At 44.1% G+C, this 24393-nt stretch overlaps 1 pseudogene and 3 gene segments (V, D, J or C); all 4 read right to left on the bottom strand.

Moving 5' to 3' along the window:
* Positions 1-228: 228 nt before the first annotated feature.
* On the bottom strand, positions 229-743 carry LOC131400180 (T cell receptor beta variable 6-1-like). The segment is given in 2 exon segments: positions 229-542; positions 645-743. Coding segments are annotated over 2 exon segments (363 nt in total).
* A 3402-nt stretch (positions 744-4145) lies between these two features.
* On the bottom strand, positions 4146-5246 carry LOC131400176 (T cell receptor beta variable 9-like; annotated as a pseudogene).
* A 1701-nt stretch (positions 5247-6947) lies between these two features.
* LOC131400169 (T cell receptor beta variable 3-1-like) lies at positions 6948-7546 on the bottom strand. The segment is given in 2 exon segments: positions 6948-7351; positions 7468-7546. Coding segments are annotated over 2 exon segments (453 nt in total).
* Positions 7547-17551: 10005 nt separating this feature from the next.
* On the bottom strand, positions 17552-17932 carry LOC131422385 (T cell receptor beta variable 4-2-like). The segment is given in 2 exon segments: positions 17552-17781; positions 17884-17932. Coding segments are annotated over 2 exon segments (279 nt in total).
* Between the last annotated feature and the right edge of the window lie 6461 nt (positions 17933-24393).

The following is a 24393-nucleotide window of genomic DNA, read 5'->3' as shown; positions in this document are numbered from 1 at the left end:
GCAGAGGAAAGAGAGAGAGCAGTGGTGGAGACATGTCCCCCTGAAGGCCTGTGTTCAGGGCCAGGCCTGGCTGAGACTGTCCTGGAGAAGGACCTCAACACACACTGGCATTCACACTGCACACACGGGCCACTCGCGTTCCAATTTCTCACTGTGCTAGGAGTTCACAAAGGGCTCAGCAGAGTCCTGGAGCTCAAGGCCTCCCCTGCCTTTTTGTGCAGAGAGGAGTCAGCTGTGCAGCACTGTGGAGTAACTGCTGGCACAGAAGTACACAGATGTCTGGGAGGGGATAGCAGACTCCAGCTCGAGAAGGAAGTTCTTTGTATTTGGTCTTGAGACATTGTACCCTTCGGGAACATCTCCTTTTTCAGTGGAATCAGCAGCATCTGAGTAGTGGCTCAACCTCAGCCCATGTCCCTGGTCTTGTCGATACCAGTACATAGACCTGTGGCTCATATCTTGGGCACATCTCAGTGTCATGTTCTCTCCTGTCCTCAGGACCTGGAATTTAGGGGTTTGAGTGATGCCAGCATTCACTGGACCTGTGGAGAAGGAGATGAAGCTGATGCTGCAGACACAGGGAAAGGCTCAGCACTGAGACCTGGAAATTTTCACTCACGAAAATATCCCTGCCCAGGACTCACCTGCCTGCAGGAGACAAAAGGCCACTGAGCACAGGAGGCCCACACTCATGGCAGGAGCAGGGCAGACCGAGGGGTCTTCTGGGTCTGTGTGTTGATGGAAGGGGAGAGGAGATCTCCCGGGAGTCATTCTGAGATGTCACTCTCCCTGCCTGGGCCCCAGGGCCAACCTGTCACAAGGGGTCACGCCCCTTCCCCCAGAGGGTCAAATCAAAAATAAATGTACAAGGAACAGCTTAGAATGGGAAGAATGTATTTGTCTGGATTGACACAAGTCTTACAGGTCGTTCTTAACTTTTTTGGAAAACAGTTTTTAACTTTATGTGTATTTATTCCTGTGATACAATTTTTCACTAATACATTCATTTTATGCATCTACACGTATCTGTAGTTTTGAATTTTAGTGAAAATCCTTATGGCTTTCTGATGCCTTTTCTGACTTGTGTGTCCCAAATGCTCCTTCAAGTATCCGTTTCTACTTTACTCATTGACCACCTTCTTGTTAAGGTCCTTCTACCTGCAGTGAGTCTCCTGGTATCTGGTTGCCAGACCTCAGGGGCGGGCTCATCAACATTTGAGGAACCGTTCTGCTCTGATTCTTATTAATTCACTGACAGGTGGGAGACCTGCCAAATGCAGTTAGAGCCCCTTCATATTCCCCAGTGCACTTGTTCCTGGGTTTGTGATGAGACAGTAGCAAGCAGAACAACCTCACACCTGTGACTGACCTTTCTCTGTGACAAGATGATGGCTGCTCAGCACTGTGGATGACCTACTGGCACAAAGGAATACAGATGTGTGAGGGACTTGGGGAGACGTGGTAGACTCCAGGGTAAGTGAACAATGCTCTGTTCTTTATTGAAGACATCCATTCCCTGGGGAACAGCTCCTTGTGAAGAATGGCTGCTGTTAATTAAGTAATAAATATCACGGAGCTCAAAAACTGTATCTTATTGCACACAATCCCACACTTAGAAGGACCGTGTACTTGGTTCAATGCTCTGTTGTCATGATGTTTATATTCTTAATACTATTTGAACCATGGGCCCTGCAAATGATGTAGCTGGTCCTGAGTACATGGTTTTGGACCTGTGGTCACATCCTGATGTGATGGTTTCCTTCAGCAGAACTACATGTCTGGGATCTGTGTGACTCAGAGTCTCTGGGGTCTTGAAGAGAAGGACTCAGAAACTAAAGTCAGAACCTAAAGGAGGAGTCTGATGTTGTAACCACAACAACAAGCCTTGAAGCTGGGGTCTGGCTAGCCCATGACTGGGTTCCATGTCTGTGCCTGGGACTTCTCTGTATCACTTGTTGTCCTGTTGCTTTGATCAGGTGTTTTGGTGTTTGAGTGACTCCAGAATCCACTGGGCCTGTTGGGGAGGAGAAAGAAAGCAGCTGGGGGCAGAGCACAGGGGAAGCCTCCTGCTGCAGCCATCACCAGCAGGTTCCTATTTCAGGCATGGCAAAAACAAAAGAGAGGCTTTCACACTGTGCCCAGTACTCACTTGCTCCCAGGAGACAAAGAGCCACACAGCAGAGGAGCCTGGAGCCCGTGGCAGCATCAGGAACCCAAAACATCTCCTAGCTCAGGGGTGGGGTCTCCTGGGGTAAGTGGTCTAAAGTTCTGAACCTCCCATTTCCCTGATAGGAGCATTTGCCTATGATGTCACTGTTCTGACGTCACTGCTCTGTGCTTACTCTCTCAGAGAACCACAGCCAGCCCACTGTCCCCCTTGGCAGGACTCAGGGTTGGCTCTTCTAGCCTGCATTCCTGTCCTGCACAGCCCCTCAACAAAGGGTGAGTGTGAATTGAGTGCCACTGCCATAGCCCACAACATACCTGATCTCCCTCTGCCTGCCCCTGCCTGACACCGATTACCCAGCCCTTGCCGCCCCCACCCCTTCACCCTCCGCTTCCTGTGCAGGCTCAGGAGATAGTCCCCTTGGTGCAACCCTGGCAGCCATAGTTAAGGCAGATCCAGTTGGGACTGACATTTACAATCATTCCCCAGAAGGACCTATGAGTTCTATTGAGTGACCCAATGACTGTTAATAAATTCCACCCAAAGAGAAACTATTTCCATTTTGTGTATCTTCACAAGAAAACACGCATATGTGCATACACAAACATACACACTCACACACACACACGATTATCTTTTAATTGGCAAAGATGTCAAGGTGTTATTACTGAACACAGCAATTTTTCTTGATCAGTTTTTCAGGTTCATTTCTGAGAAGCACCCTTGATGATGGCAAGAGATGTCTCTAAACATGTGGTGGTGGCTGGTGATAGAAAATTCTTACAGGATCATGAGACTGAATAAATATTACGGTAACATAATTTTCTCTCCTCCATAGGAACATCAGCATATTTCAGCTTTAGATACAATTAGGGTCCTTTACAGGACTGGTCATCAGTCCTGGCTATGAAAACACAATTGCTCAGAATATTGCAGAAGGTGTACGGAAAGCCACGACTACCCACAATGACTACCCTTTATATTTCAAGTAAGAGGAGATTATTGTGGAGGGGAAATACTGAATAATAATACTTCATGGCTCTGTATAAGTGAGCATTCATTTATTCATTTCAGAAGTGTCAAAGATTATCGAGTATATATTTGGTTTTCCTATGAAAGTAAGGGAAAGGGAACGATACAGTTATGGATGGAATTGTGTCCCCAAAATTTCTATGTTGAAGTCCTAACCCCCAATGTGACTACATATGAAGATAGGGCCTTTGGGGAGGTAGTTAAGGTTAAGTGATGTACTAGGGGTAGGACTCTGACCCTATACGACTGGTGTCCCTATAAGAAGAGGAAGCGACACACAGAGCTCTTTCTCTCTTTCCACCTGAACACAGAGAGACCATGTGAGGACACAGCCAGAAGGGGTCTGTCTGCAAACCAGGAATAGAGTTTTTACCAGAAACCAACCCTAGCACCAAGATCTTGGACTTCTAGCCTCCAAAACTGCTAGAAAAGATGTCTATTGTTTACGCTACGCAGTCTGCAGTATTTTGTTATGGCACCTGAGCAGACTAATCAATGGGGTAGTACTGTGGAATATCAGAGTGAGAAGCAAAGAGAAAGGCATGTCTGAGCAAGTCCTCGAAAGATGAATAGTATCTGGCCGTGTTTGGGGTGAAGGGAAGGGCCTTCCAGCCCATGGAAACAGAAGAGCAGGTGTAGAGGATTTAAAGGGCATCGGTATTGTAGGAATGTGGCGAAGAGCTGTGTAGTCACAGAGCAGATGCATCCCGAGACAGCCAAGACGCGAGGCTCTGAAGGTGACTGAACCTGGGTGATGAAGTGTCAGAGCTGTTCCAGGGAAGCAGAACTGATCTGGGGGAAACTGGAGAGCCTCTGCCTGTTACAGTCAGGGACGGCGTGCCCTCGTCTGTGTTTGGGAGGCACTTGACTGTGCCCGAGGAGGCAAGACTGGGATAAGGGGTCAAGAAGGAAGGAGTGAGCATCAACTCCAGGGTTCTCACCATCATCACAGCATCTCAGTGGTGATGTCCTCAGCTGGGAGCGGCCGCCGGCTGACGCTGGTGCTCTCACGCCTTGCTTTATGTTGTCTGGATGTTGAAGACTTCGGGAAGAGGAGAAAAGAGCTCATGTTACAAATAGCACAGGTTTTTTTTTAAATAATCTTGTAGCTCTATCTTAATTTTCAATCATTTTTAATTATGTTTTCTGTTCTAGACTTTCCCAAAATCTCAATTACTTCTCCCTAAATTATATAAAGGAAATCCCTGTGATTCTGTCTTCTAAACTACATATTTATTGAACAATTTTGATCCCCCCAAAAAACTCTTCCTCCTGAAAAAAAAGGGAGCCAGCTATATAAATTATAAACTCTCCCTCTACCCTGCAGCATAGAGGGCCAGGCAATGAAGGTGACTTTGGAGTGAGCCTATTGCTGCAGCATCATCCTCTGAACAGATCTTCTTGTCCTCTGTTGTCCCGTGTTCCTGAGTGGCAGAAGAGCCCGAGGTTGCACTTTCCAGAGCCCTAAGTCATTTCTCTTTCCCACTGCAGACCCGAGGTTCTCACGGATCTGTCAGCTCTGAGCTTGCTCCACGCTGGGGCAGGGAGGTTTGTGCACAGAACATTGTTGACTCTGCAGGGCTGTGCCACGCTGCTGGCACAGAGATACAGGGCCGAGTCTGTCAGCTCCGAGACACTCACCTTCAGCTCAGAGCTATAGTCGCTGAACTGTTGCCCTGAGAATTGATCCACGATGTTTCCTTTTTCGCTCTCTTTCCCATTGAAATACTGAATGAGGAACTGGGGGCCCTGGCCCAGGGCCTGTTGGTACCAAGATACACGAGTGTGCCCTAGAGCTAGGAGAACATCTCATTGTCACTTGCTGTCCTCTTGCTTTAATCAGGTGTCTTGGTGTTTGGGTGACTCTGGAATCCACTGGGCCTGTGAGGGAAGAAGACAGGGGCTGGAGAAGGAACACGGGAAGGAGCCTGATGGTGCCTTGGATTCAGGTGCTGTCAGGCTTAGAATGGAGATGTCCCATCTGTACCATGGACATACTCGCCCCCAGGAGACAAAGGGCCACACAGCACAGGAGCCTGGAGCCCATGGCAGGTGAAGCAGAACTGGGCAGGTGTCTCCCTGCTCAGAGTTCTGGTCCCCTAAGAGATGAATTTCTGGGCATCCCTTCTCTGATTGGAGGTTAGACAGTAATGTCACCGCTCAGATGTCATTGTCTCTGCTGGTTCCCATTTGCCTGGCCTCCTTTGCCAGGTCTCTGGCTCAGCTGATCCAGGAACCCTGCTTTGTCTTGCAAAGCTTCTTCCACGACACGTGGGGCTGGACTGAGCTGGTCTAGGCTAGGCTGGGTTTAGGCACCATGCCCATCCCCACAGCTCCTTTGCTTTTCTTTTGAGGCAGGTGTCCCTCTACCTGTCCCAGGGACTATTTATTCCTCCTCTTTTCACAACCTATATAGATTCTGATAGAAGGTAGATTTGAATGGACTGGGCTAGGCTATTCCTCTGACAGCTGCTCTTTTGCTATTTGCTGCCCTTTGCATTATATAGATTCTCCCTCTATCTCCCACCGTTCCAAGACCCCGTCTCAGTGACAGAGCATTTCCCCTTCAAGGAATCTTCTTCCTCCTTTGCTCAGTCATACAACACAACATCACTCAATACACTTGTTTCCCTCAGAGTCTAAGCTTGATGGAGCCTCTCTGTCCAGCTTTGTGGAGGGAGGAAGACTGGATGGTTGTCCCATTCTGGACCAGTGCCCATCATTAAAAACGCATGACTTGGGGGGCTGGCTAGATAGTGCAGCGGTTAAGTGCACGCGCTCCTCTGTGGTGGCCTGGGGTTCGCAGGTTCAGATCCTGGGTGTGCACCGACACACTGCTTGTCAAGCCATGCTGTGGTGGCATCCCATATAAAGTAGAAGAGGGCTGGTCTTCCTCACCAAAAAAAAAAAAAAAAAGCATGACTGTGAGGCCAGCCAGGAGCCAGACACTGGGAGGGGTGCTGAGAGGACCACACTAGAGATAAACCACCCTCTGCCCCTGTAGTTGAGGGTGTGGGGCTTTGCCGAGCTGACAGCAAACAGGTTGCCGAAAGAGGACAACATGTTATAAAAACAAAATTCAACTGAGTAAACTTTAAAGATTTTGTTGGCTTTATTCAATGATTCATAAATGGGGAAGCATCAAATCTAGCAGATAGAAAGGAGCTCTGAGGAGCTGTACAAAATGAAAGACATACGCAGAAGGGAGCAGGAAGAAGGAAGTTACACTAGCAAAAAGTGGGTTGGTTGTGGCAAGGTCACTTTCCTTCAGGGGACAGCAGGAGTTTATCAAGCTGGTTACCTCACTAGTGCCGGCCAGGTGATTCCTGATTGACTGGTTGTGGATTCCATTTCTGAGGGAGACAAAACTATAATTCAGTCTTGGTCTAATGACCTGGTGCTTAGCATAAGTGACTCCATTTTGGGTCTGTTGTATTTTTTTTTTTTTTTTAACAAACAGATGTCATCTGAGGCAAGACCAAGGGAAATCAATTTGAAAGTGATTTTAGTTTTGTATCTTTGAGATGTCTACAACTGATGCTCCCAACTGATATAAAGATGGAGCCAAACATAAGCATTTCCAGAAGCAAAGGGTAGATGAACGTTGAGTTTAAGTCACCTGAATTAGAAATGTGCCTGAAGAAGGAAAATAATCTAAGGGCAGTCTGAATTACAAGAAGGAATAGTGAAGAAGTGGAATGGTAAACATGACAGGCTGTGCTACAAACTGAAACTCCAGTCAGGGGTCTCACAGGGGTGAACGGATCCTCAGGGCCAGGTGAACACGTTGTCCCCACAGCTTTCTGGCTGGGGCAGAGGGTTTGTGCACAGGGAGGCAGTGACTTTGCAGGGCTGTGTCTTGGCTGCTGGCACAGAAATACACAGCAGAGTCGCCTGGCTCCAGGGAGTCGACATGAAGTTTTAAATGAGCATTGTCAGGAGATTCAGGTGAGAAACGACTTGGAACTGTTTCGTTTACAATGAGTTCCTTATTGTTGTAGGTAAACATGATCTTCAGCAATTGCTTGGAGTCCTGCTTATACCAGTACATGGTATTATGACTCAGCATCTGTTCACATTTTAGGGACTTCTTGTTTCCCACCTGCGTGACGAGGTATTTTGGAGTCTGGGAAACTGCTGTGTCCAAGGGGCCTGAGAAGGAAAGAAGCAGAATTCAGACAAGTCCCAGGAGGTAACCTGTTTCTGAGGGCATGATGAACAAGCTTAGAGACTCAAGGGGGGATTGTGCACCAGGGCCCAGGACTCACCTGCTCCCAGGAGGCAGAGAGCCACACAGCAGAGGAGCCTAGAGCCCATGTGGAGTCAGCGCCGGCCCGGCCAAGTCTTAGCCCAGGATTCTGGTCTTGGGTGGTAAGAAGACCAGGCTGCAGTGCTCCAGGGCCCTGACAAGCACTTGGCCTGTGATGTCACAGCCTAGAAGTATTTCCCCATTCACAGGGTTTCCACTAATCTAATTCTTTCTCTTCCTTTTTCATGGCTTGAACTTGCTTCTTTCAAAGCCCTGTTTGGAATTTCTAGGGAGAGTTTGAGTGGGGTGGGGGTGGTGCCTCAAGGATGTTTCTCTGAGGGTTATTCTTGTTCCAGTAGCTGCCTCCCTCCCTTTTCCCTCCCACAGGTTCTGGTCACCTCCGTCCTTCCTTCCTTGGGCTCCTCCCTCAGAGTCAGGCTGGTTTTCTTCTCTACATCTGCTGCTTCTCCTTCAGGATAATGCAGGGCGATCCCACTCACATCCTGGCTCCTTTGAATGTGGTCTACGCTCAGTGGCCCCCTGACTAGATCAGTTGTGGGCAAGAGATTGCTGTGAGGTCTCCTCAGAGAACCAGCTGCAGACCACTTACATTGCATGAACTGAAGTTAGCTAGGAACATGATGATCCCTGAGGGGATAAACTGTAGCCCTGCTCCCTGTGATGTTCTCCTGTGTCCCAGACGCAGATCCCTGTCGGGATAGGAGGCTCCTAGGCAATAAGAAGTCACACGTGATAGCAAAGAAGTTGTGGGGGTGAATCATAACAAGGCCATTGGGAAAAGTCTAAGTGGAAGATTTTACTGCCCTTGAATTTTCTACAGGTCACCTTCCCTTTTGGTACAAACTTTACAACTCAATGCCTAGGCCAGAGTTTCTCAACCTGGGCACTGCTGACATATCGTGCTGGATTGTTCTTTGTTGTGGGTACTGTAGGATGTTGAGCAGCATCCTTGGTCTCTACCCACTACAAGCCAGTAGCACTCCCCACCTCCAGTTGTGACAACCAAAAATTTCTCCAGAAGTTGCTGAACAGCCTCTACTGAAAAGCAAATTCTCCTTTATTTTTTCCTAAAGTCCTTCCCCTCCTCCACCAGCCTCAGGGTTTTTTTGGGGCCGCAGCGCCTCCTAGTGGTCAGCACGGGGCAGTTCTCAGTTCTCAGTCCCCTCCTTGGTCTCGCCTCAGCCCTTAGGAAACCCAAGTCAGCAAGGACCAGGAGTAAGTCCAAGGAGCTACAACTGCCAGGGAGGCATCTGACTCTCTCTCACACACACACACACACACACACACGCGCACGCACACAATGTATGGCAACAGTAACTGTCAATTATTGGTGAAACCCCTTCAAAGATGACTGTTGATGGTGCATTTGTTTTTTATTCAACAGAGAACAAGCACTAGGGATGCCGTAGTGACAAACAGAGACAACCACCATCCTTCCTGGAACTTCCAGTGTGCTTTGTTGTTTGCAGTCATTGAATGGCTACTTAGTGCAAAGCATGAGTAAGACAATATTCTCACTCTCATGATGCTTATATTCTGATAGGAGCAAAAAGAAATTCACAGATTACCCTAGACCAGAAATATAAAATACATGATCTATAAAGCTTAGGAATATAGTCAGTATTAACACAGTTAAACACTGCCCTTTACAGGGCTTCCCATGTCCTCGTCTATAAAACAATGTGCTGAAATAAATAATTTCCAAGTCTCTGTCCAGTTTAAAATTGTATGATCCTAACCATGGGCACTCCTAGGTGTTTACTGAGCTAGTGGGTCTTATGCATCTAGAGTCCCAATTCCCTGCCTCATTGTGCCACACAGCTTACAAGGGAAGCTTTTCAAAGGAAAGAAGAGAGGGAGGGAGGGAGAAGGTTGGGAGGGAGCAAGGAAGAAGGAAGAAAGGAAGGAAGGAAGAAGGAAAGGAGGGAGGAGGAGGAAGGAGGAAAAGATAGAAGGAAGCAAGGAAATAGTAAAAAACAAAACGGACACAAAACTACATATAATAGTGATTATATTGGAACCTGTAAGGAAGTAAGCATTCTTAAAGAGTAGATTTCATGTGAATTGTTTACTTTATTGTTTTATGCAAATCCTCTTGAAAAATCAGGGGCACACCACCCAGAGAGACTTGAATGAAAATGGCATGAAGACACTTGCCTTGCATGAAGTAACGTTAGTTCTGATTGTTTTATATTTTTCACAGGAGAGTTGGAAAACTAAAGTTTTCATGTCTATCAACATTTCCCAAAGGATAGAATGGAACAAAGAAATGGATTCTTCACATTTTCTTTTATGACAGATCCCGCTGAGCTGGAGAAGGGGCAGCCTCTACAGAAGAACAGAGGCTGAGGCTGGGATGCCTGGGAAGTGCCAGGGGTCAATTGCAGCAGGAAAGTAAAGGAGGGAAGAAAAATGCAATAATTTTAGCAGAAAGATGATTTTACCCAGAGAAAGGTGGAGAGTCACAGGACCAGTGGGATGAGGCAGAAGCCTGGAGAAGAACTAGAACAAAGGGGAAACAGGCTGCATGATAGGAGGATGTGGGTTTTGGTCATTGGTCATATTTGTGGCTGTCCAAGATTAAACTCCTGCTTTTATTGGGACAGTTAACCCAAAGTTTGGGTATTCGTGAGAGCAAGCATGTATGTTGGTTTGTTTAAAAAGTGAAATGTTCCTCTCATTCTAGAAACAAAATCTCCATCACTGCCTCTGCTTTGTGTGACTTCAGCAAGAGCACAACTCCACCTGGCAGAGCTGTCTCCTTCCACCAGCTCCCTAAGAACTCAGGGTGGGGGAACCAGGTTGTGTGCTGTGGCAGAATGGGATAGAAGGAAAATCTCTTGTGCCCAATTCTGTCAAATTTAGTTACCTGAGCACAGACTCCCATGAAGATCTCAGTTTCATCAGATTCTGTCTCTCTTCACTGATGCTCGAAATTGGTTTCTCAGGTCTACGATAGGACAAGGGCCATGATCTCCCTTCCATTCTGCTCAGCTGGCTGCTAGTTACTGGAAGCTCTGACTTTGAAAAAAAATCCCCTTTCATTCTGAAAAAAATAGAAAAGTGAATATTCACATCAACTCTTGCAATCATACCCCTGCAGGTGAACCAACAGCCATCGATTTTCCAAATGAAAATCTAGATCAAAACCAGATGGGACGTTCTGCTACAGGTCATTTGTCCTCCAGCTTTACAAATGATCAGTTCATGCTCTTTGCCCATTTAGCTATTGAAGTCTCATTTGTCCACTTAAAATATCTACATTTATTACTCCTTTTGTTATATGGATCCTAAATGTTTAATCTTTAAGTCATCTGAAAGTAACATAAAAAACACTAACAAAAATTTAATGCAATACCATGATGCACATGCATTAAAGTTCAAAAATGATTCTATGTCACCTTGTTTATGTTCTTAAGAAGAAGCTGTGGATGTTTTGTGGGCATGAGAGTGGGAAGTTCTAGGGGACCCTGAATTCCCAAGCCTTTAGTTAAAGTTAATCATGTAGAATATTCAATATTAAGCTTAGAAGTGTGTATTCCTGCATTTTCTGTTTGTACCTTTCAACAGATTTTGAAAGCGGCTCATAATACATAAAATTAAGAAATTTAGATTCAAGCATAGACAAATAAGTTGACTATCTTGTAGATTCTTTTGTTCCAGTCTACGATGAACTGCAAAATTAACCTTCACTGACTGGCTAACGATTTTCCTGGTAAACTGCTTGTCAAGCTAGACTTTCACTTCAGGTCATTTGGTAGAATATATCACTATTCTGAAGCTTCCTCCTGTTGCAGACAACCAGAGCTTACATAAAATGTAATTTTGTGACATTCTTGGATTTCTAAGAAGCGAGGAAAATTCAAAATGCTTTTTAAAAAAAAAAAAAAAAGCGAAACGAGCCTTTGGTGAAAACAAAATGAAAAGTCATGTTTCAGATCTGCATTCTGATGTCTGTCTTTTCTCTCTCTAGGAGTTTTGATATAAAGTGTTTTCCTGTCTGGACAATTCTAGCTTCCATGGGTCATTGGAGACAGAGATAGAAGTTGGAGATAGAGTCCAGGAGGAGGTCTGTTGGTGATATTTTCCTAGAACCGTTTCATCAAACCCAGAAGAGGGTTTCCCTATCATTGCTCAGAACTCTCCTGCTCCAAGAACTCAGAGGACACCCAGCAGAGGGTCAAGAATAAAACTCTTTCTAGCTTAACTCCCTGATACTCTGGAGAGAGGGAATGGGGCTCTAGGTCTCCTTTGGCCTGGTAGGTAGATGTCCCTGGGTTATTACTATCTCTGCAAGATCCCCAAGGAACCCCTGGCCCTCCAGGCTCACTTCCTGAGCCCCAAGAGCTCACATCACAGCAGCGCGCGGTTCCACTGCACTGGGTGAGCTGAGGCAGAGGCCCAGCCCCAGAGGCTCTCCCCTGTTCCTTCCAGGAAGGGGTCCTCCACCCACACCTGCCTGTGGGCTCCTACCTTCCACATCTCAAACCCCTCTCCTTTCTAACCCACACAGACTCACATGCAACAAGTCTGGCAGTCCAGGCTCTTTGCTGGGACAGCGTCACCTGCAGATCAACGCAGAGCAAATGGTCTATATTTTATCCCTCACATTTCAGCACTGACTCACGGCCTCTGAACACCACGTTCTCCTGTACTGAAAATAAACCCAGACTTTCTCTTAACCCTCTCCCATCCAGGGAGTTCTCTCAACCCTCCCTCAGAGCTCCCTGAATCCCATAGAGTCACAGTTCCTCCTTGTGGCCAAAGGGTCAGTGGTGCCAGGACTCAGTTCTCCTGCCATGGACTAAGGACAGCAGGATGGTAGAGGTCTCAGAGATAGGGACAGACAGTCAGAAGGTTCCAATGAGCCCCTGGCCCTCTCATCTGAGACTGATTCCTCAATAGACACACAGCTGAGGACCTGGGCCAATAGCATGGGCAGGGGAGAAATGGGGACCCCCAAGCTCAGGCTCATCTTTATAAAATATAAAACCTGGCTTTCAAAGTTAGACTGAATTGCTGCAGAACAACTCTCACACTAGAAACAGCAAGAAAACCTTATTAAAATATAAAAGATATATATTTAAAGGCACTGGGACCTACCGAGACAGTAAGGACGTAAGAAATGAATATTCCAAAGATAAAGGATAAATCTGTCAAGCCTTTCTCCCCTTTGAGTTATTGCTAATTTAATATCAGCAGTTAAGAAGCTGAGAAGAAAGAAACCACTGAGAGAGTGAGAATATTAGAGGAACTCCCATCACCTTACTGGACTGGGGAACAGCATTTGTGTTCAGTTACCACTGAATAGGAAAGGATTCTGTTGAAGACTCCAGGCCTTGGGGCTGGAGGTAAGAGCATGAATTGACTGAAAATGAGCACAAAGAAACTTTTAGGGGAGATGGAAATATTTTAGAACTGGATCATTGTAGTAGATGCACAATTGCATAAATTTATTTTATAAGAAATTTATAAATACAACTCATTGAGTTGTATTTTTGAAATGGGTAAATATTATGTTATGCAAGTGACACTTCAATAAAGCTGTTAAAAATATTCCAGACATTTAGTTTGGAACATAAATAACTACACACTAGGAGCAGAAATGAACAGCTACCAAAAAGACTGAAGCTCAGCTTCAATCCAGCTCAATTATCGACTAGATCAGATGACCCGCCCCAGCCACAATTTCCCAGCCTAAGCAAAAAGGAAACCTCTCTACAAGAAGATAAATCATTCAGAGCCTCAAATTATGTCTATGGTTTTTCATAGACAATATTCGGTATTCAAACATAAATTATCCAGTGTGTGAGGAAACAAGACCACGTGGCTGAAAACCAAGAAGAGAAAAAAGACAAAAGAAATAGACCCAAAAGGGATTCAGATACTAGTGTTATCAGACACTGACATTAAAATAACTGTTATTAATATATTCAACAAAGTAGACGACAAAATGGAGGATTTTACCAGGCAACCAGAAACTGTAGTAAATATTTAAATGAAATTCTAGAATCAAAATACACAAAATACCTACAATTAAGATTTCAATATGGGTTTAGAAGCAGAATCGATACAGCTGAATAGGATAAATAAACTGGAAGATAAGCAGATGGAAATATCTGGACCAAATCATGTAGAGAAACAAGAAGGATGGAAAATGCAGAAGAAAATGTATTAATTGGACCATCATTATAGAAAGTAGCTGGCCGTCAATGTAAAACCTTCTGAGGAGCTTGAGACAAACAAAAGCTTTATCTATTATTTCTCATCCCCCATTGATTGAGGATTGCCCCATGGAGCAATAGCTCCCTGACACTTCTGGGTTTTGAACATGTAAGTTTCAAACACATCACTCATGTGTCTCATGCCACAGCAACAGAATACTCTCGGAAGGAAGCTAGACACGTGGTCCCTATTTAAGATCAGGTGTAATCAGTATGGAGTGGGTCAATGGCTGCATGGAATAACTGCATGAAATAGCTGTGGCTGGGATCAGGGGTGGGACCAAGAGAATATAAGATGCTACAAAAGAGCATTTGATACAGTCCACTCCTTGTATTGTTTCCTTAAATCTAAATAATCAGATCTTCAATGCAGTCAATGCAATCTGTACAGATACAGGAGGATTAGGGCTACAGATCTGCTGCTATTACTGTACCTAAGGACACAACTGGTATTTATCATCTGCTTTCTCCATCATCAACTTTATATTTCCTCCAACGTTACTCAGCACTTCAGTGGTCTAAGTTGTTTGTTTGATAGGGTGACCCACACCTCTATCCCTGAGTGCTTTGAACCCCTAGGTGCCTTTACTTTGTCAGACCATGATTGATAGTGACAATTGCAAAATTGTCACTATCACCAGGAATTGAAGCACCGAGGGGTGCTTGAGTTAGCTCCCTGAATTCCAGATAAACCTTTCCCTGCTGCCATGGTGTAGCAGCAACTCTATCACCTCATGATGATCAAGATCAATACTTCCATTCATACCTGCTGGTCTCACAGGAAAAGGAGCCCAAAATTACCTGGTACAGCCATAGTCCATGTTCATTGGACTCCTGATTATGTCCTGAAGTGAAAGTATCCATGCCCTCCTCCCTCTCTCCTCCGAAATCAGAACTTCTTATCTAGTAGACCCTAAAAATACAGGGGAAGGAAGTACAAATTTGCAACTGGATCCCTGGGAGTGATGATGAGAGGGATGCCAATCCTACTTTCACACCTTGACTTCTGGATTCATGTTTCAGCTGTTGCTTCAATGCGTACCACATCCTAGAGAATATCACCCCAGCCCATGGATGCTATCTTGGAGCTGGCACCTTAGCCAAGCTTTTAATAGGTCATTTTTTCATTCTATAAGGTTAGATGCTTCTGAGAGATGCAGTACATAAAGAAATGGATCCCATGGTCACAAACCCATTATTTCATTTCCTTATCTATAAAATGAGATTGCTTGGTCTGTAACAAGTTGTGTGGGAACTCATTGCAGTAAATCAGTCATTCTATAACCCTACAGATGGTGGTACTGGCATGAAAGTAATTAATTAAATGAATATTTCATCTGTTTATAACTGATATGGTCTGCTCACATCTTCTTTTCCTCCCATTCATTGCTTGAGCTTATCCTAACTTATTATGAGAAAATCCATTCTTTTCCTTTTGAAATCTTTGCTCTATGTTCCCTGTTCCAACTCTTTAAGAATACTGGGGTTTTACTCAAAACCTAGGAAGTTAATCTGACTGTCCCATGTCAAACTAAGGATACCAAATTCCAGCCTGCTCTGCTTCTAGATGCTACTTGATTTTTACTGCTGAATTCTGACCCTGAACTTTCTAGCTTTAATCTGGTGATTCTTGCTGGTCTAAACCTCTGTTGGCCTTGAAGTGCTGTCCCAATATTGGACTCCATGGTTATTATTATCTAGCTTATTCTCATGTGGGTTAACATCATTCCCTCAAATGCATCACCTTAGTCTAAGAGGATCGTCAGGTACTTCTGGCTTTGACCACAGGCCGGGTAGGACTCATTGATATTTAGGCCATTCTGCTGAGCTCCATGTTCTTCTGAAGATTTGCTGTTGGAGATCCTCTATACTTTCATGTAAATACCAAAGCCCCTCCTCAGTAATCATCTCTTCGTCCTGTGAGCTAAAATTATTTCTTCTAAGCTACTAAAACAAAAATAAATCCAATAAACAAAAGAGGATAATGACATAGGTCACTCAATGGTCACTTTCTGGGCAACAACTCTCTCATCTTTGGAGCCCAGAGCCACACTTTGTGGTATTTGTAAAGATTCATGGCTCCTGGTCATTGCTGCCCAAGATCTCCTGCCTTGGTAATTTAATTTCAGACATTTGTCTATTTGGAGACAGCTGAAAAAACAAGCCCAAGCAGACTTCCTTCTCTTGGGCATGAAAGTGGTGCTGGCAGCTGGAAAAGAGGCAGAAACATGAGGGTTTGTGCACAGGCTGGAAGTGTCTTTGTGAGGCTGTGGCTACACTGCTGGCACAGAGGTAAACGGCTGAGTCTCCAACGGCTGAGTCTCCCAGCTCTGTAAGCTGGATCTTCAGAGTGGAGAATGATCCATGAGGCCTTTCGGCCCAGAATCAATCCTTAACTATTTCAGACTTCTCTGATAGATTATTGTTGTAGAAGGAAATCAGAAATTCCACTGTCTGCACCAGAATTTGTCTATACCACTATAGGTATAAGTGGCCATAAATGGGGTCACATCTCAGCATCACTTCCTATCTCGTCTCTGTGACCTGATGGTTGGGGTCTGGCCAACTTCAAGTTCTGTGTTTCCTGTGGGAGCAGAAAGAAGCCAGATATTGAATAAGGGAATAGAATAGAACTAACCGCCTTTAGGTAAGTCAGAGATGAGAATTTCTTATAAGCCCCAATGATTCATCTGCTTCCAGGAGACTATAAATCACCCGACATAGGAGCCAGGTATCCATGGCAGGTCAGGGCAGGAATGAGGCCTCTCCTAGGTCAGGCCTCTGGTCATCAGAAACAGAGGAGAGGCCTTCTGAGCTCCCATGGTCCCACAGTGGAGATCTGTTGGCAGCATTAGCCTTTCTGGCAACACCCACTGTCCCTGGAGCGTCCTCTACAGAAGAGAGGAGGGAGCCTTTGTGTCAGTGCACATCCACCCCAGGACTCAAGGCTCTGCTCAGCCCATGGAGACTGCTGGTATGTGCAGGACTGAGGTGCAATGGGGGAAGATATGGGGTTCAGCAAAGATGGCCCCCAACACAAAGTCTTGCTCTGAAATGTCAGGAGGCCATCAATTCTTACTGCCTGTTGTGAGCAACAACCCAAGGGCATCAGACTCTATGGCTGATAATGCAGGATGTGAAGACCTGAGGTACTAGGATTAAAGAGACAGAAAGAAAAAGAATCAAGCCTGAAAGTGTTATAGCTGGAGTGTAAGAGAAGCCAATGAAGAGGTGGGACCCTGAAGGAGCAGCAGAGAGTGAACCAGAGAACAGTGATCCAAACCTGATGAGGGGACTATTGCCCTCAGTGAGAGAAATGGACAAAGCACTTGGTGAGGGAATGAGGTGTTTTGAAAAAGTTCTGAGCATATTTGGAGCTGGGAACAGGCTGAGGTCCAGGGTCTAACTTGCATAGAAAGAGAACTCAGAGAATGGTACCTACTGGAAGGAGAATTGATAGGACTGCTGTGGCCAGAGTGTAAAGTGTCTTATGAAAGATTTCCCAGGGGCACCAGCTGATTAGAAGATACTTGGAACAACTTAAACTTGAGCATGTCTGTCCTACTTTCAGCTGCGGGCACAGCCTTGTTCAAGACAAAGCAGGGTGCCACAGGCTGTTGCCTTCTGTTCCTGGAAATGAGCATTGCCATATCCAGTGAATTGACAGCAGCGTTATGGTCTGAGATTTCTGTCTAGGGCCCTATAGGAAATGAACTGAGCCTTGGTTGCCCCCACAGCTTCCTGGCTGGACCCAGGAGGTTTGTGCACAGGAAGAAGGTGACTCTGCAGGGCTGTGTCTTTGCTGCTGGCACAGAAATACACGGCAGAGTCCTCTGGCTCTAGGGCATCCATGTGAAGTTATAAGAGGGAGCTGTCTGGACATTCAGGTAAGAAGCGACTCAGAACAGTCTTATTTTCAATGAGTTCCTTATTGTTGTAGAAAAACATGAGCTCCGGTGATTTCTTAGCATTCTTTTTATCCCAATACATAGAATTATGTTCCAGATGTTCACCCTTCAGGGTCCCTTTACTTCCCATCGCTGTCACCAGGTGTTTTGGTATCTGGGTAATTCCAGTGTGCACAGAGCCTGTGGGAGCAAGAAACCAAATATAGCGAGTCTTATGAGGCAGTTCCATGAAAAAGCTAGAAGTCCAAGGACAGAGATGTCCTACCTGTTCCCAGGACTCACCTGCTCCCAGAAGACAAGGGACCATACAGCAGAGGAGCCTGGAGCCCATGTCAGCGTCAGACAGATGGGACCTGGTGTCTCCCTGCTCAGGTTTCTGTCCTCTGGGTCTTTTTCTCCGGCTCTGAGAGAGAGTTTGCTTAGGAAATCAATCCCCCTGTTAGTTTCTACAGCTCACATGTCCTCTTTCCCTTTTCTGCCCTGCACTGGCACCTTAAGTGGTGGGTTTGGACTGGCTTGGCAGTACTGAGTGTACACAGACAGGTTCAGAGGAGTAGACCCAGTCCCCAGCTGCCCCAAGGAGGTTTCTCAGACAGTTGCTTTTTTTTCACTAGTAGCTTCCTCCCCTCATCCCCAAATGAATACCTAGGTCTTTCCTTCCTCTTTCTTCTTTATAGCATCTCCTCCTCCCTTTTAACACACATTCTTTCCCTTTGAGCAGGTATCCTTCCCCACTGCCTCTCATGGATCCAAGACAATCCCATTCAAGCCTCATCTTGATTTAACTCAGAGTGGCCACCTTGCCCAGCTCATCAGAGCTTTTCCCTGGAGCCAGCTGCGCATCTTTTTAAGACACAAGAATTTAATGCTAGCTAGTTAGGAAGTATCCCTCAGTGGGTGCTGAGGGGGATATGAGAGGAATACCCTGCAACCTGTGTCCTGAGGAAGCATCTCACCTACTCGGGGTGCTGAGCCTGAATATGGAGCGGACACTGACCGAGGAAGCTGCAAGAGCTTAACAAAATTCCCTGAGGGACACGAGCCAAAGGGACTGCAGACACAATGCTATAGAGGTGGCAGAAGTTCAACGTGGAAAAGACTTCACTGTCTCTAAGTTGTCCACACACCATCTCCCACCTAGAACAAGGAGCAAACCCTGATGCCAGAGTATTGTCTTCCTTCCTTAGCCCCTCGCTCCCTTTCCCCTTTCTTTTCTACCAACCAACCCAGGAGTTTCAGTAAAGCCACAGCTCCTCTCAGCGGTCATCTCAGTCCTCTGACTCCAGTCCTCCTGATAGAGCATTGGGAGCACAGAGATCTGTTCGGGGATTAAACAGGGACATTTAATGCAAGGAAATACATAGGCCAAGGAGGCAGTTGAAGCACCAAAGAAAAGGTTTAGCGATGAAAACTTTCACCTAGTGGTGAAACATCCCAAACCACCACCACCATGTCCACACTTGCTTAGGATATACACATATGTATATAAAATTCAATAAGTATTTGTGGAACACATACGGTATGCCAGGTGCTGTTCAAGGACTAGGAATAGGGAAGTGAATCAAACAGATTCTCATGGAACGTATAGATTATTTTAATTTGTTCAATAAGCATTCATGAATAAGGCAATATTCTCATCCTCAAAATGCTTCTAGACTTACAGGAGCAATAAAAGATGTTTGCAGATAATGCCTAGTTTGGAAAGTTTTAAAGTGTATGCTTTAGAAAGGTTAAAATAGAATTAGTTTTTAGCTGGTTAAATCATTTCATTTGCTCACCTTCTCATTCTTTATCCAGCAGACCTCGATGAGGAGAGAGTCTGAAATAATTATCCCCAACCCTCTGTCCAACTGTGAAACAGTATGACCTTATCAGGATAAATTTCCAACCAGATGTTGACTAAGCTGGTGTGTCAGGACCTTCCAGTGTCCCTGAGCCCTACCAAAATACTTAACACTTTGCAGGCACTTGATATGTGCTTGTTTAGAGAATGAATGAATAAACAGATGCAATGGAAAATAGTAAGAGACCCCATGTAACAGGTAAGTCTAACCATTAAAAAATTGTTTTTAATGTGGTATGGTTGGCATGGTGTATTTATATTCGTGGCTTTACAGAAATTAGGGGCATGATATCAAGATACAAAGCTGAAATGTAAATGATAAAAATAAATTTGCCTGGCATGAGGTGAGCTTTTGGTACTAATTTTTGTTCTAAAGGACATGTATAGAATGATATTTTTTCAATGTGTATCAAGCATTGTCCAAATGAATAGAAAAATTGTTTCCCTTGTTAAACCAGGCTTGATGCCAGGGCCCCCATCATTCTCTGAGTATCTTCTTACGACATGGTATAAGAAGATATTCTAGGCTCATCTTGTATGTTCACTGCCCTCATCTTGGTAGCAGCTATTTCTCCAAAGAATCCTGGCTCTTTTTAGTGGATAATAACATTCAGAAAACAAGATATGGCCGCTAGATCTGGGCTTTTGGAGTGATATTACCCTCACATCATCACAGTGGACAGAGCTAGGGAAAATACGTATGCATATTTATGTACATAAATAAACACACAGTACTAGAAGTTCTAGTTAATACAAAAAGGCAGTAAAAGGCATTTATATCAGAAAAGAATAAAAAAAAATGCCCTTCCTTGCAGATGACATGGTTGTCTATGTATAAATCCTAAGAAATCTACCCCAAAGCCCACTTAGAACTAATAAGTGAGTTTAGCCAGGTTGCAGGATACAAGATAAACACACAAAAATGAATTATATTTTTATATGCTAGCAATGAGCACACAGATACTGAAATTAAAAATACATTCATGATTCCAGACTAAGGGCTTCCATAATTTCAGTGTTTTGCAACCCTGGCTGCGTATTACAACCACTTCTAAGATGTATTTAAAAATACTGATGCCCAGGCACCATCCTCAGAAATTCTGATATAATTAATTGGTCTGGGGTGAGGCTCATCAGGTGATTTTATTCTGCATACACATCAAGAACTGTAGAGACTTTCTCTGAGCACATTGCAGGAGAAGAGATGATCAGCTTCCTGAGCCAGTGACTAATGAAGTCATTCCAGCTTAATCGTATTAATCTTACCTGCTACTTTGCTTTCTATTCATTAATCTTAAAAATTGTTCTTACAGTTAATCACCCCATTAACTTAACATTCACTATTTGGATAGAGTAGACAGTTCAGAATGAAGCAGGAAGATGTAGGACTCCAAGACAGAGTTCTCCAGAAAAGAAGAGTTTCTGTGGACTATATGATATAATACATGACATGTAAAGATACACGAAACGAATTAAAAATAGGTATACGGAAGTTCATGCAAATGGAAAAACATTGCTTTTGTTTTGTAAAAATACAAAATCTAAACCAGAAAAGGAATAAAATCAGACACAACTCCACAGTAAATGAAATTTTCATAATGATATAGTCACTGGTCACTAATTTAATTAAAATAGTAATAATTTGGGGAAGATAAGAGGGAGAAGTGAGATCTTAAAGAGTTAAATTCACATCTATCATAACAAAAAGTGAATATAAAATATCTGCTATTGATAAATCAGTCAGTAGCAGCATAAGCTTATCATTAAGAGGTGTGGAAATAATTACTGGAGAAGTTCAAGTGCTTTTCTCTGTGAAATAGGACTGATACAAGATAGGGAAAAGGGCAGTGGCCTATAGTTTTTCAGTACAGGCCTTGTAGTACTATTTGATTTTATTAAACATGGGTATGTTTTACTTTGATTTAAAGAAAAGTTGTTTTAGCTGCCTTACCTTTCAGAAAACTATTCTAACTGACTGTGCGTGACTCTGACATGCTGCTGAGGTGCAGGGTGTATATCAGCGTCTGTAACCGAGCCATCAGCACTGAGCTTGGGAACCTTAGTCAATCATTAGTTTCTGACCACAGAATCCAAGGTCAAGGAAAGGGCATATAACGATATACTGTTCCTGCAAGAGACAGAGCAGAAAACAATGGTCTGCAGTAGAATTACGACACGCAAAGACAGTCTATTCCTAACTTAATACGTTGGCCTGAGAAACCCAGTTTTGGCAAATTTTAAAGAGAAAACTGTCATAGAGTTTGAATGAAAGGTCCAGCAACACAGCCTGGTAAATTGTTGTACTCTAAAGGACACAGCATGAGCCCGAATTCGCCTTTCACAATCTGGCTCCAATTATTGGGTACATGCCAGGAGATTGATCAAATCCCTAAATCTGTTAAGGATAACAGGAGCCAGGTTTCTCAGTATTGGATAAGGGAGTTGCAAATATGGAAAGGGAGAACGCTAGAATGAACCTTATAATATTGGAATTGGAATTGGAAGTATTGATGTAAACTCGTGGTTTTACAATACGTGTAGATAGATATAGAATTAAAGATACATGTAAACATATAAAGAAACCCGTGCAATTGCCACCCTTTCTCCCTCGCAGATGCCCTCCTCACCCTGCTTGGGATCTGACACCCTGTGCCAGGGAGCACACTCATGTTGAAACCCTCTTCACCTCAGTCTAGTTTCTGACACCCCACATGGGGCATGCCCTGCCCAGTATGGATGCCCTTCTCAATCTGCTGTGGCTTCAACAGCACCCAGCTGCTGTCCTTTTCCCATCTGGGCTCCACCACCCCACTTCCTTAGGAATGCCTTCCTTACCTTCATAGTCTGTCACGACATCTGGCCTCCCTCCTACACAGATACAAAGAAATGCGCCAGTTTAGACCTCCGACAATAAAGATACTTCACTTCACAGGGTGCTTATTGAATAATTTGAGGCAACTGATTGGTGGTGGGTGGGATAGCAGGCCTCTGGACCTTGTATATCTCCCATATGTCTAGACATGTCTAGACAGAGTGATCGTTGCAACTAATGAATATGTTTGCAACTTGCCTGGGCTCCTCTGAGCCATTTGTATTTCTCTCTTCTTTTTCACCCTGTTGTCCAGGAAGCAATGTCAATTTCTTGCTTTTTTCTGAAGCAAACATTTTATGTTTAAAATCCTAGATTTTCCCTTTCTTCCATCCTATACTAATACTATTGTCATGTGCGTACTTGTCTCCCTTACTGAATTTTCTCTTTTTAAGTTCATGGGCTATATCTTTTCAAATTTTTTTTTTAAGTTTCTCACATATTATTTTCCACAATTTTATTTAATTTATTTTTAACAGCTTTATTGAGGTATAACTGATATATAAAGAGCTGTACCTATTTAACGTGTACAATTTGATGAGTTTGGACATACGAAAACACCCATAATACCATCACCCACAATCAAGATAACAGACATATCGTAATTACTTTCTTTTTTCTCCTTCCTAGCACAAACCCTCGTCTCACCTGCCTGTCTTTGCCTAGCACCTTAAAGGTGCACTCCCCTTGCCGGAAACAACAGCTGTTCCTGATAGCCCACCACATGCTTCCTGCTATTTACTCCCTTGAAAGTGGGACCTGGGGGGCGCCTTCCAACATCTCCAGGTGAGCAAATATTCTAATCACCACCTATTCATCTTGCTAGGATGCCAGGTCTCAGAACCACAACCAGATGCTTTCTTCTCAGAGAACCTACCCTGAAGTCTCAGCTTCCTCAAGGACTGGTCCCATGCTATGTTCTGGTCACCAAACATCCATTGACTATGAACTTACAGAATAGCCCTGATTGCAGTGGGTTCTGTGAAAAGAAGAAATAAAATAATAAAAAACAAAAACCATAGGATATACAGCTTTGTTTTTGGTGTGTGTGAATATTCTAGATGTTGATACAGAGCCAATATTGAGATGGAGAAACTAAAAAAAATTACTATATGATATTTAACTAATCATAAAATAATGAAGTATAAACTGTACTCACTAACATTGGAAGGATATGTAGAAAAATAGTTGTCATTAGGGGATTGACATAGTTGGAAAAAGCGTTTTGAAGGAGAGGAGCTTAAGCCAGATCTTTAAGTAATCTAAATAGAACTGTACCAACTTTTTTTTTCTAAGAACTACTTCTGCTAGGTCATCTAAAAAGAGGCTAGCATCTAGCTTCAACTACTACTCTCTGGCATGTTACATTCCAGTAACGTGAAGCAACTCTTGAGATTGCCTTTTGAGATTTGTTCCTGCTATGTAGAGAGGCAAAGGAGTCTCTGTTGGGCTGGAGCCTTCGCTTTTCTTGACTCTCCTGTTTATTACTCTAGAACCCACAATCTTCTGCTGGCTTCAGCCTCTGGTGACCACTTACCTTTTTACCACTTACCTTTTTACTGTGATTCTCTTGATCTTATCTTCCCAAGAGACAAGACTAAGAACAAATGGTTAGAAGGTCTAAACAGTTTTCTGCTTCAACACAAGGAAGAATTTCCAACTGGGTGATTGAGAAGATGCTATGGTCTCCTCTCTGCAGTAGAGGCTGGATGGCCTTTGGTGCAGATGTAGTAGATGCAGCTCAAGTGTCTGATGGGGAAAAAGGAGCTTCAGCATCTACTCTGTGCCAGAGACAGAGTTACAAACTTGGGATTTAAACATAAAATGTTTGCTTCAGGAGCTCATAATCTAGCTGAAAAAAAAGAGAAATCAAAACTTGCAAAGTTTACTAAAAACATTTACTAAAAACATTTTAGTAGTGATATACCCAAGGCTTTAAAATGGTGCAAAGAAGCAAGAGAGAGGGTTGGTTATCTAACAAATCAAGGCCAGCATGGGGGTGGAGTTAGGAGTGGGAAAAGGTAAATGTCAGAGATTACCAGCAAAGAAGTGAGAAAAGTAACCCATTGAAGTCATTCAG

The sequence above is a fragment of the Diceros bicornis genome, chromosome 3, assembly GCF_020826845.1.
Source record: "Diceros bicornis minor isolate mBicDic1 chromosome 3, mDicBic1.mat.cur, whole genome shotgun sequence".
Taxonomy (NCBI): domain Eukaryota; kingdom Metazoa; phylum Chordata; class Mammalia; order Perissodactyla; family Rhinocerotidae; genus Diceros; species Diceros bicornis.
This window is presented reverse-complemented; position numbering and strand designations above follow the sequence as displayed.